The sequence below is a fragment of the Mesoplodon mirus genome, assembly GCF_964341445.2.
Source record: "Mesoplodon mirus genome assembly, chromosome: 2".
NCBI lineage: Eukaryota > Metazoa > Chordata > Mammalia > Artiodactyla > Ziphiidae > Mesoplodon > Mesoplodon mirus.
Genome location: NC_138977.1, coordinates 39,215,516 through 39,229,086, shown reverse-complemented (window position 1 = coordinate 39,229,086; position 13,571 = coordinate 39,215,516). Strand labels below are relative to the sequence as shown.

Here is a 13,571-nt window from a genome sequence, read left to right as displayed (position 1 = left end):
CCACGTGAGGTCTGAAGAAAGGATTGCTGGTGGCCAGCAGCACGAAAATGCGAAATAAGTAGAATCACACCTAAGCTTTTATGGACACTTCCTCCCCCCATGTTCAGTCAGTGGCAAAACACACATCTCCTTTCTTTCCTCTCCTCCTCATGCCTCCACAAGCATAAGGGATGTGTGCTCTACTCGGGGTTTATAAGAATGAGGGTAGGAGAGGAAAGAGAATAAAGCTGAATATGAGCATGTAGAACTATAGACTAAGAGTGTTAACCGAGTTATGTAAGTAAACCAGTTGGTTTTAAAGCAATCAAGTTTGTGGTGCTTGGATAAGGGGGTGATTTAGTAAATCTTTAAATTCATTGGTAGCCCCTCGGGTGTGACCTCATATTTCCAGGCTTTAAACTTCTTGGGAACCTATGAATAGAGCTACATGTACTCAGAATCCTTCTCAGAGTCAAGGCTCTTGATGCACTCTTTTACAATGTATTTCTTTAGAGAAAGGAATGCTTGACATATTTATGGGCCATAATTAAGGAACAAAACTTCTAAAGCAGTTCATTCATACAATGATTAATTTGGGCACATGTTAAAGATGTCCAACCAACTTTAGTAAATCATTTTCTTGCAAAATCTGGCACAAACTTTGGAGCTCAGCCACAGAAACTGTCTTTGACCAGATTTTTGTCTGACGAGTTATTTCAACTGAATAGAAGAACAGGAGAATGCTATCTGGTCCCTGAGACAAGTGCAAGTTCACTCACATAAAGCCAGCAGCAAAGGTGTTGGACAGCAAGGGCGCTCCACCCCCATACGCAGAGCTGGTCTCTCCTAACCAAACCTTCTTGTGGGGTCTGGTCTCCTCAACAGCCTATGTATGGAACAGGAAAGTCTCCACGGTAATTGCAAACAAGCTGACCAAATATGGTGCTGAAGATTATTCAATATTCAAAACCTTGCATTCCCAGATCCATCCGTTCAATACAGTTACAAAATATTTCTGTGGTCATTTAGGTCTTGGGCAATTAACTTTTATTGGAATACTAGGTGTGGAAGGAATGTAAATAATCCCATTCTTTTCTTATGGACTCTGAGAGTTCACTCTACCAAAAGGCCATTGGAAGTATTTTTAATTTCCAATCAACATACATGGGTAAGACCCAATACTAAGGGGAACTGAAGGTGAATAAGACCTAGAGCCTGCTCTCTAAAATTGGAAAAACATGTAAATTTATATACCTGTAGAATTTAGGACTAGCTAGACTACAAAATAAGGACTCTGGTTTTACATTAAAAAGAATAAAAAGACTATTACCTGGAAAATTTTTTGCATAGATGAAATAAAAGTGTCCAGTACATCAGGGTTTAGAAAATCTTCTTTGGTAGCAATTCGCCCATTCAAGTAGTAGCTAAATGATTCAGAAAATATTCAGGAAAATGTAACAAACTTTACTTTCTGCTTTTAAGGTAACTGGCTGCCCTTGCCCTCCTTTCTACTTCTTCCCACCCCTGTGCTATTAAAAAAAAAAAAAAGCATAAGTTCTACTAAGGAGAGAACAAGATGGAAGGGGACCACTTATTCTGTCTTGAGAAAACATAGTCACACATGCAGGTATTTGTGGGTTACCCATTCTTTGGCAAGCATATTAGTTTTAGCTACTATTAGCTACATCTATTCCATGACTTAAACGATAGTGTGCCTTGATCTTGTAGAAACTACCATGTTACTTAAAACAAGTTTAGATTTTTGTTTTATTAATATTAAGATCCTAGTACAATGTTGCTTGAGACAGTTTCTTATCGGGAACTATAAAGTCAATTAGCAATTAAATGAAAACAATTTTTTGAAAACTAGATAGTAAGTAAAGCTAGCTTTACTTTCTCAGTATTAACAGTAGGAGACATACTTACTGATGCCATGTAACTGAATCAATCACTTCTCCCCCAGCCTTCAGGAAACTAGAAAAAAAAAAATCTATTATGTTATCCCTTAATCCTTATATGAACAATAAATGCACAAGAGTTGTCTTCCCTAGAAATAGGCTGGTTACTACTTTAGGATAAAGCAACACAAACTTCCTAATTCTGATACAAATTTTATCACAGGTGCCATCTGCCCCCAAATCTTTGTTATTCTGAGCCAGTCAATGTTTCATCTTTTGGTAAACCTTCTAGTCAGGCAACAAATTGTTTAATAACAGGTGGCTTATTGAGGATTCTCCACCAAAGAAAAATATTATATTTAAGAAAAGTGGTTCTGCTTCCTCTAGCTCTTACCTCTTCAGCATCTTAACAGTCTTTCCTCGAGGCTGGCCAACATCAGGACCATAGAGTTTTGCATTTTTGAAAGCAGATTTTCTTAGAAGTTTATGCAACTCGATAAAATCTTCTCCTAACTGCAATCCATCGATAAAAATACCAGCCTTCTTCCGGAAACTGTTAGGTTCTGAAAGACAGCAATTCGCAAAATAATTGCTTACCTAGAAAATTTTTTAATTAAAAGCAAACATAAAAGCAGCATATAAAAGCAACAGAGTATTTTTCATATTACAAAAACTTAGAATCCAAAGTCAAGGAAAGTAAAATCTCCAGTTATAAAGAAGATATTCCAGGAAAATAAAAATATAAGTTATATAACTGAAGTATTGGGGGTAATAAAACAGTTGGAAATTAATAATTGGGATATTAAACTAGTGGATATTCAGGAAAGAGTCTGTATTCAGTATTTAATAACCTAATTTACTTTTTTAAAAATTGTGTGCGAGAAGACATTTAAAAACCTATTTCTACAATGTAATTAAAAGTCTTCCTGAGGGGCTTCCCTAGTGGCTTCCCTAGTGGCGCAGTGGTTAAGAATACACCTGCCGGGCTTCTCTGGTGGCGCAGTGGTTGAGAGTCTGCCTGCCGATGCGGGGGCACGGGTTCGTGCCCTGGTCCGGGAAGATCCCACATGCCGCGGAGCGGCTGGGCCCATGAGCCATGGCCGCTGAGCCTGCACGTCCGGAGCCTGTGCTCCGCAACGGGAGAGGCCACAACAGTGAGAGGCCCGTGTACCGCCAAAAAAAACACAAAAAAACAATACACCTGCCAATGCAGGGACAAGGGTTCGAGCCCTGGTCCAGGAAGATCCTACATGCCGTGGAGCAACTAAGCCCATGCGCCACAACTACTGAGCCTGCGCTCTAGAGCCCCTGAGCCACAACTACTGAAGCCTGCACGCCTAGAGCCTGTACTCTGCAACAAAAGAAACCACCACAATGAGAAGCCCGCGCACCGCAAAGAAGAGTAACCCCTGCTCGCCGCAACTAGAGAAAGCCCGTGCAGAGCAATGAAGACCTAACACAGCCAAAAGTAAATAAATAAAATAAATAAATTTATTTTTAAAAAAAGTCTTACTGAGAATTATAAGTGCAAATTATATGTGCATGTGAGTCTGGAAGTAGCAAAGCTGAAGGGAGGGGAGGGAGGCATGGAAAGTGTCCAATCTACTTCCCAAATTATCTTACTCTTCTCCTTCAACCCGGAAACCAGACCTTCCCTTTGCAAAATGGGGCCCGGGGAAGAGGGGCACATGATGACACTCTTTTATCTTACTCTGAATAGCAAGAGCTGGGGATGGGTAGGGTAGAAAAGTAGGGAAGGTGAGATGTACAGAGATGGGTAAGGATGGGTCCAGATGACCTATTATTCACATAGTTGCTGCAGTAAAGTTGTTCAGCATCTTACTAAGATATGGTTACCTTGACCCTTCCTTTTATTCTGTTTTCAGTGCTTCAACTTGCCAGTTAGCCTCAGCAACCCAATCCCAAAATCTGCTGTTGGACTTTATCATAATACCTGCCACTATAGACATGTATCACTTCTTTGCTTGCTTTCTGGTTGGTCTGCCTCCCTACCTCTAGAACAGAAGTCTCAAGAGAGCAGGGACCTCCTACTAGAGCCAGACTGCCCGGGTTCAAATCCTAACTCCTCTAAGATTCCTCTCACTGTTGCCCAGCATCACACAGCTATTTAGCTAACCTTTTTGTGCCTCTTTTGTCCTCTATGCAATGAATGTCATAATTGTGTTCACCTCGGGGCAATTATAAAGATAAACTAAGCTAATACTTATGAAATGCTCAGAACAGTGCCTGGAATATAGTATGTGCTCATTATATTACTACATCTCACTTCCCATTTTATCTTCAGTTCCATCAGCTGATGTGTGAACAAACACATATTGTAAACATATTGTAAATATATTGAACATATTGTAAATATGTTTGAATGAATGTGGCTAATCACTAGCACTTTAGTTACAATTTATAAGTTCCTTACAATAAAAGAGTGACAAAAGAGAAAATCAAGAGCTTGACCCAGGAAAGACTCTGTTCCGGAACTTCTAGCTTGAACCCATTATGAGTGTTGGGATGGGGTTGCTGAGATTGACAAGTTGAGAACAGAGGAAGGAATGGAAAGGTAAAAGCAAACTGCTTGAGTCCAACCTGCCAAGCATAAGAGGTCTAAGTGACCCTGAAGGTCTCAAGGGAACCAGGGAGCTGTGGAAGTGCTTAAATGTAACGTAAATTGGGATTTACGATAGGTGCTGGGATACATAAGGAGTTTTCTGCCACAAGTAATTCCAAACTCACACCACTGAGCACTTACACAAATATTCCAAGGCAAAAAGCATGTTTGGTATTATTAAAAAGAAGGCCATAGATAGGAACAAATAATGCCAAAGGGGAATCTCCTTATTATTGAAATGTTCCCCGGGCAGGGGCAGGGGAGCACTTACCATTGCCTAGTTCCCAAGAAATGTTATAACTCTTGGAAGAGCAGTAGTCCAGGAGTAACTGAGCGTTGGAACTGTTCCAGTGCAAATCTGCAGTTCGTAGTAATGCATTTAGACCAAAGATCAGGTCCAGTCCTGAGCAACTGGCAAAAGTATACAGCATATCCACTGAGCTTCCTAAAAGAAAAATGTTGCCATTTCGTGGTTAGGTCAGCACCAGAGTGCCGAAGTGATGAAGGCCTCCAGATTTGCTCCTCATAATGAATTGCTATTTCTGTTGTTAAGTGGAAGGAATTCCAATGAGTGCTTATAATTATGAATGCATCAACAAAATTGGACTGGCAAATTAAAAAAATATATATATTACTTTATTTGCTTCAGCTGTTGAATCAAGTCCTATGGAAGGTACCAGAGACTTTGGTCTGGCACTTGGGTTTTGTTCAAGTGACTTCAGGTGAACTGGGGAAACTGCAGTGTATGGCTCAGGGCTCAACATGTGCAGGCCAGATTTTCATTAGTCAACACAAACCCCACTCTTCATAATCTAAATATCTCCACTCATAAACTCAGTCACAAAATAACTTGGTAACTTTGATTACATTTTTTTAAGTTTTTGAAAAATTCATGCTTATAATTTATTAATTCAAAATAAATGGAATTTTACATTAAAAAACTGGCCTAGGGCCCTAGGGCTGTGGTTTCCAAACTCTGCGCCAAGGCACTCTAGGGAGTGAATTCACTGGTACGGTTTAGCAAATAAAAATACAAGACATCTAGCTAAATTTGAACTGCAGATAAGTAATAATTTTTAGTGTATGTCATGTGCATTATTTGAGAAATAGGGCAAAGAAATGATTGTTTATTTGAAATTAAAATTTGACCAGGTAACCTTACTCACAGGGGCACTGCAGGATCTTTTAAATTTGCAAGGGAATGCATCAACATCTGTTGGACATGATGAGAACTGTTACTATTAGGTTGTTTGGACCTAACAGCTTAATTGAAACTCTCAGGTATTTCTTTTGGGCTAGATGTGCTGTGAAAAAAATTGAGTCACTAAGGAGTTATTAAAGCTTTGGAACTTTTGAACTCAGCTTTTTAACCATTAGCTAGCCTATAATCTCTTCTTGAGAGTGGCAGCAATGTATTTTTGAGTGTTTAAATCAGTTATTATCTGCATAGATCTGGTGATCTTAATGTATATTTAGAGTTATCTATTAAACAGAAATTCACTTCCCTAGTTTAAAAAAAAAACCTCTATCTATCTGGCAAACTTCCACCCTTTCTCCTTCAAAGTGGCTCTGTTTCTAAGTCTTCAGCCTGAACTACTTGGATTACCAGAGCAGTGAAACCCTAGGTTTAATACTGCCCATAACGGCTGAGGGGCGGTAACAACACTAGCAAGCTATTTTAGGTGTTTTTGATATTTGCTGTGTCACCCACTTCCACAAAACTGCTGCCTGTCATTAAGATGTTACAGACATTGGGGTCTGAAAAGCTCTCTGAGTCCTAGCCCGTTCCTGGGATCTTAGGGCCACAGTGGGGGACAGCGTGGGACTTTGGGATTATGGAGTCCTCCCCAAACCTCCACCCTCATTTTTCTATGAGGAAACTGACACCCAAAGAAATAAAGTGCTTTGCCCAATATCACATAGCTATTTGGTGACAGTGCCACAGTAACAGAGCCTGTAATAAAGGCCCTGTGACTGTCTTAGTCACAGTTTATCTTTTAGACATATACTGCTAATCATGTTGTAGAAAGTGTCCTAAATCAGGAATCATAGATCTGAGCTCCCAGCCCCACTATCCCACTTATAGACTGAATGATCAGGAGTGACCCCTTTACCTGCATGAGCCCTGGCTACAGATCTACAGTCCTGGAACTAGTACCATCATCCACCTATCTCACAAAACCAAATTGAAATAGCACATGTGAAAACCCTTTGTAAGCCATAAAAAACTCTTACAGATATAAAGTACTATTGTTGCCTAGACCTTCTACAAGGATTATGGCATTTTCAAAAAACATAGAATGTTTGCAGTTTTTAGTATTTATTCAGCTCATTCCTTACTCTTCCTCTATTTCCTCATTTTTCCAAAAACACTTTGAATTTAAGTAGCTTGAAATTCTATTATATGCCCTCTGTAACAGTAACATCTCCTAGAATAAGGGCTGTATATTACTGAGTTAAAACCCACTCTTAAAAATAAAACCCACCCAGCCTATTCCCTCCTCAAAATAAGAAAACTCACAGATAATTATCCAATTCCCAGTCATTATCCAATCTCTTATCTCTTACTGTATGAAAGGGTGGAAAGATCCCTGGAATGAAGACAATCTAAATGACACATTATACACCGGCACTGACTATTATACCATTTTTGTTTACATAAATGTGTCCAGCATCCAGTGTGGGAGTGGGATGATGAGGAAGAAAGGTGGAGAAGAAGGAGAAAAAAGAATTAGCTCATTAAATATTATTATTTTAATAAGGGAGTCCTCCTTTCTGTAGTCGCACTCAACATTATACCTGTAACATTGCTTCCTTTTCCTGCCCCAACAGGTTTACAGTGTGAATCTATATTCTCATGACAAATGTTTTTGTCATTTTCTACTTAAGTGAAACACACCATCCAATGGGTCCTGTAATTAGAAAACTCACCTATATCTTCTAGGACACCTGTTTTAAAGGTGAAGGCCACCAAGCAATTAACACAATAGACTTTTTCTATTTCTTCCATCGTATGATGCCGCATCATACGATGTTACTCAGACATTACCAACCTTAGCCACGGATGCAGAGCCATGTGTAGAGACACCTATTGGCTTCTCAGATACTTAACCCTATAATGAGCTGGTGCCCAGACCAAACGCAGTAGATTTCTTTTTTTTAAGATTTTTTTGATGTGGACCACTTTTAAAGTCTTTATTGAATTTGTTACAATATTGCTTCTGTTTTACGTTTTGGTTTTTTGGCCATGAGGCATGTGGGATCTTAGCTCCCCAACCAGGGATCAAACCCATACCCACTGCACTGGAAGGCGAAGTCTTAACCACTGGACCGCCAGGGAAGTCCCATAGATTTCTATCTATATGTTTCTAATACATGCAGATTAAAATAGAAAATTTCAAATCAGAAGTCAAATATTTCCAAATACAAATAAACTATCTGTATTTGTTATACATTTTAGCATTGCCAGTAGGGTGGCTGGAATTATACTGACCCAGCTACATAGTTAGTAAAAGAAGGGCTTTCCCCTGGTGCAGAAACTATGAAGGCCCCGGTCCCAAAGGCAGGAAAAAGATGTTGAAAACCTACGATCTTGGTTCCAAAAAGATCATGTGAGGTAGCAAACATTTTTAAAGAAAAATTTAGGACTTCCCTGGTGGTGCAGTGGTTAAGAATCCACCTGCCAATGTGGGAGACATGGGTTCAAACCCTGGTCTGGGAAGATCCCACATACCACGGAGCAACTAAGCCCGTGCGCCACAACTACTGAAGCCCACGTGCCTAGAGCCCGTGCTCCGCGACAAGAGAAGCCACCACAAAGAGAAGACTGCCACTGCAACGAAGAGTAGCCCGGCTCGCTGCAACTGGAGAAAGCCCACGTGCAGCAACAATCCAACACAGCCAAAAAAAAGAAAAAAAAATTTAAGGTAAGTTGGCATATGTTTAAGATGACCAAGAAAAAAAGTATAAAGCTATAGATTACCTAATACCATAGGGTCTTCTCCTAGCAGGCCTATATCAGATGATTAATTACAAATAAGGCCTTCCTGCTGTGGGTCTCTTGGACTTCTGTCATCCCTTTAACGGGATCTGAGAAGGCCCTGTCCTGCCAAATTCTGTTCAACCATAGATCATGTTATTAAACCGTTAGCATAGCTCCCCCCCTCACCTGCCCTCTGCTTTAAAATGCAAAAAATAATTTAGAGGACCACATTTTCTATTAGCATATAACCTATTTTCTGATTTCTTATGTGTTACTTTTTCCCTTACCTTATAAATAAAAAATATAAAAATAAAAAATCCATTGTACACACTGGAATCTAGGTAGTGTATAGTAAAATCTTACAAAGAAATAATTTATTGTCAATATGTACTCTTAGAAATGTTGACTAACCCAAACTAACTTCAAGATCATTTATTTTTCGAAAGTCAAAAGAAGACAGTTGTAGCGTATCTAAGCAGGTTATTTTCTTAACTGAGATCTGGGGCAACCTCATCCCTTAGTTGGGTATAAAACATCAACATTCAGATAAAAATATATTTCATAGTTAGATAAGGATCACTTGTTTCAGTTGTTTGTGGTAAAGCCCTGCATGACATCATCCCATTTAAACACTGGAAAAGTGCTTCCATGAATGGAAATAAATTCCTGGTTAGTTGAGCTAGTCCTGTGTTTTCAAACCCACAGAGGAAAGAAAATGAGAAAGCTGCCCTGCCAGTGATACACAACACATCAGTGGCAGGGCAGTGGCTGCTTCTTGGAGGGGAAACAGAATGGACAGTGAGGTGTGAATGGTTTCACATTTTACTCTTCACACTTTTGTATTTTACTTTTACACAAGGAATATATCCATGTCTTCCTTGACTTCCTAGTTCTTCAGAGCAGTAAAGGTCATTATTAGCTTGTGAATGAATGATTCTATATTTCACTCCGTGGCTAGTAGGCAAAGTCAGGAGAAGAAAAGTAAAAAACAGAAGTTTGGGGTTGAAGATTGCCCATTAACTCTTGCTAACATTTGAGGATTATGCAGCTTTACACAACTGCTATAGGGCTTATTAGATTTAAGCCCAAGTTCAAGCCATCCAAATATTCTGGGGGCTGGGACACTTGCAGGGTACCTTTCATTTCTTACTTGAGTAGGTACTGTTCTTGAACTTTTTCTGATACTGTTCTCTGAGTAGCAATTGCTCCTGGAAGGGCCACTCCAACTTCAATCTCCTCTCCACATCAGAAGGGACGGATCCAGATTCGCAAATATCTGCAAATGGAGTAAAAAATTTAGAGAATCTATTTTCACAATGATACGGTTGAAATCCCATACACTTATTTAGTTAGCTATTTATGAGACTAAAGCAGGATAATTGAGTTTCTGATTGTCAAGTGTAATATCAGAGAAGGATATATTCCGCTATACATGTCAAATTTGCTGGCTAATCAATTACCACAAAAAAACAGCCAAAGGGCAGGTTTCTGAAGAAACACTGGACATATACTGGACATAGATACATTGGACATAACTTCAAGTTATTTAACAATTCAGAAGGCTCCTCAGAAACCTGAAATTACTAGAGAACCCACCGGAAAAAGACATAGTTCAGTTCTCTTAAGGTTCACTTTCAACATACATAGAAATTTGTTTTACATGGACTATATCTGCTTTGTGGTGATTTCCTCTTGCCAAATGGTAGGATAGGGAATGTTGACTTTTATTCCTTCAAATTTGGTATCATCAAAGCTCCTGAGACCACAACATGTGTACTTGGAAAATCCACCACTATCCTATCAGGCAGACTGTGCTTCCTTATCACAAGGCAGCAGGGCTGCCGGGGGCGGCTGTCAGGACTGGCTGACCCCCCAGTGACTTCCTTTCTGGGAAGCTGCACATTCTGGCTCTCTGACAGCGGGTGCCTCATCCACCCCTGTGCTCACAAAGGATGTTTCTGAAGCACTTGGATAACCCCAGTGATCCCCCCTCCCCATAGGATGAAGAAAATTGATGAGCAAAGGACAGTTTCCTATCTAAATTTATGAGACCTTTTTAACGCATATGACTGGTGAGAAAGGGCCAGGTCTAAACATATTCCAATGTGTTATACTAAGAAAACTCTCCTGCTTTTTTCATTTTTTCTAATTACTATTCTATCAATTGGCACAGTTATTAACGGTTCTAAACACTTCCTAACTGCAGAAAATAAACAGAAGGAAATATGTAATATATAAAATAATAAAATATTGTTCATTTATATATATCATAATTCATTATTGTAATTCAATGATGTATATGGTTTTTTAATAACTGTTAAGATAATGATTTGGCTTCCATTTGATGTCTGTATAGCACTTATGAAAGACACAGGGCAAATCCTCGTGGCACCTCAGGGTGTTTCTCAGATGAAGCCCACAGACTCCCAATATCAGAATCACCTGAGGAGCATGCTAAACTTGTAACCTAAGGTTGGAGCCCAAGAATCCAAATATTCAAACTCACCCCAGGTGATTATGTCTAGTCAATAAAGTTTGAGAACCACTGCCCAACAAATCAAGGCTTGAAATCCATTCTTAGAAGCAGAGCATATCTCCATGTCCCCTTATTATACCTTTCATCCACATTTTTTGGAATAAATGGGTTTCGATCAGTGCTGTGTCTTGAGCAGGAAATACTCTTTTTGTTTTGGTGCATTTCTACCCACAGGCCCCTCTAGGCAGCTCTGTCCTTTTAGCTACAATCATTGTTCTGTTTACACCACAATTAACTCTCCCCTGCCCCAATGTTTTGTGTCCAGCACACCAAACCCCCTGCCCCAATGTCTCACATTCATGAGAACATCAGGAGGAGGAAACCTGCCCACCGCTTCCTCCTTTTGTATAGGTGCCTCCACGGGTCTGCTGGGAGCCCTTCATCTCTTATTAATTGTTAGATGTGAGCAATAGCTCTCCTCTGAGAATGCCCATGACTGACTCAAGTTATGAAGTTAACTTAGATATATGGTTAATCTTTAAAGTTTCACCCTGGTTGACTTGAGATTGCCAGTAACTTCTCTCTTCAAAGGTTGGTTCCTTCTTGGGATCAAAAATGAGAAAGTCCGTCTTCGTGCCACCAAATCTCAGGTATGCGGGAGACAAACCTCTGGCCAAAGTACGAAGCTTTGAAGAACTGTTATGAAGACAAGCAAGAAATTAAAATTATTTTTTCCAAGACAATGCAGTCAAACACATTTACGCCCTTCTCTCTTGGTGAACCCATTTCCTAATACCTGTACAGGCCCTGGAGGGAGAAATATCCCTCTAACAGGGACATCGTCTCAATCGGAATCTTCCTAATTGCAAGGCTGCTCTTCTAGGCACCTGAGAAAACTTGGAGCTCTGACTCGGGCAAGAGCTTATATTTCAACTTGACAAGCAGGATAACGTTTAGTACTTTCAAAAAATTCATAACCTTTTGTGATTCATGGAGGAAAAGAGGTGAGAGAGTGGAAAGATGACTCTGTTTCTTTGAAAAATAGATTGTCTTCAAAAATTTATGTTCCCAGAGAAGTTCATAAATGATTGGGAGTCCTCCTCATCTCCCTAACCAAGCCCCACCTCCACCCCAAGGAAAACCTTCCTTTTAAATTTAAGTCAAATGACTTAGAACGATGTAAGATTCTAATTCCTACCCACCTAGGACACTTCCAATCCAAGCAATTCTAAATGCACATGTCATCAAGCCCAAAACACTCCTGATAGGTGCCTATTATGCACTCAGAATGGTACAGAATGCTATAGAATGGAATTAGAATGACTTATAATTCCTTCTCTCAGAGAGATGAAGATGTCATGAATATTTAAGTGAACAAAACTAAAAAAAAACCAGAAGACCCAGGTAACAGGGACATTTGCCATGTATTTCTGAAGCCTCACATATGTGATCCTGGCTTCAGTGCTCTCTGGAAAGCTCTTAAAACACATGGAACCAATGCTGTGTGTTCTCAAAATGGCCCAGTTAATTAGTTTACATTTGGGTTTATTTCAAATTGGAAAATCATGCCAGGTGGACTATCTAATTGCCAGTATTTCTTGACATCCTAGGAACTGAAGACAGGACCTAAAATTTAAAATTTCAATGCATGCTCCTGCTTTAACTATATATAGTGCTATGTAAAATTTCTGTAAGATTTCTTTATTTTTGCTTAGGAAAGAGAAATTAAAAGGTGGAAATTGACCAAGGGATAAGTGTCTTGCGTTAAAAACTTCAGCGATTCCTCCTCACCATTTTTTTTTTGTTTGTAACATGAAAGCATTTACAGTACTACCTAGGCACTTTTGCCTTCATGTACCTCTTCCATCATAAAACATTTTTTTAAATTGTATTTTGTGATGATATTCATGTAAAGACAAATATGTTAACATTATATATTAAAACATTTTCTTTGACCTAAAAGTTCATTTTCTTTGGATCTTAAAAGAACTTGAAATATTTTCGAAGGCCCCTGAACCTATTGTGGGTCCTGGCATGAGGAGATGTAGCACAAAGTGAGACGTCAGGGATGTTATCAACATAGAATTGACTGAAATACCTGACAGCACCAAAGAACTCTGGGAAGGATGGCATCTGCCAGGAAATCCTCAGAACCGCTTGAAGATATATGGGAATGTTCGCTTGAACTGAGTAAGGATTCAGAAGAAAGCCATTTCCACTATGCTATGAACCCAAATAAAACTAAACTCTTGGGACTTCCCTGGTGATTCAGTGGTTAAGATTCCAATGCAGGGGGCATGGGTTCAATCCCTGGTCGGGGAACTAATATCCCATATGCCTCGAGGCATGGCCAAAAAATAAAAAAAAAATAAGCTGTAGGAAGGGGGAATAGCACATTATTGTTTAATGGGTACAGAGTTTCAGTTTGGGAAGATGAAAAAGTTCTAAGATGGCTGCACAACAATGTGAATACACTTAATGCCAGGGAGCTCTGCACTTTAAATAACCACAACTTTTACTATTAAAGGAACAACCTGTAGACATAGTGTGATTTCAACAATGAAAATAATATATATATATAGAAGGAGATAACAGGAGTCATAATTATGTGGT

At 39.4% G+C, this 13,571-nt stretch overlaps 1 protein-coding gene across 1 annotated transcript in view; it reads right to left on the bottom strand.

Annotated features, from left to right (window-relative positions):
* The window catches only part of HPSE (heparanase), a 34,401-nt gene that overhangs the window by 11,263 nt on the left and 9,567 nt on the right, over nucleotides 1–13,571 (bottom strand). Inside the window, exons 2-8 of the mRNA XM_082645051.1 lie at nucleotides 11,509–11,654; nucleotides 9,633–9,758; nucleotides 4,772–4,945; nucleotides 2,272–2,440; nucleotides 1,906–1,953; nucleotides 1,310–1,403; nucleotides 759–865 (exon numbers count right to left, since the gene is read on the bottom strand). Coding sequence (XP_082501177.1) covers nucleotides 759–865; nucleotides 1,310–1,403; nucleotides 1,906–1,953; nucleotides 2,272–2,440; nucleotides 4,772–4,945; nucleotides 9,633–9,758; nucleotides 11,509–11,654 — 864 coding nt within the window. The remainder of the gene's footprint in view (nucleotides 1–758; nucleotides 866–1,309; nucleotides 1,404–1,905; nucleotides 1,954–2,271; nucleotides 2,441–4,771; nucleotides 4,946–9,632; nucleotides 9,759–11,508; nucleotides 11,655–13,571) is intronic.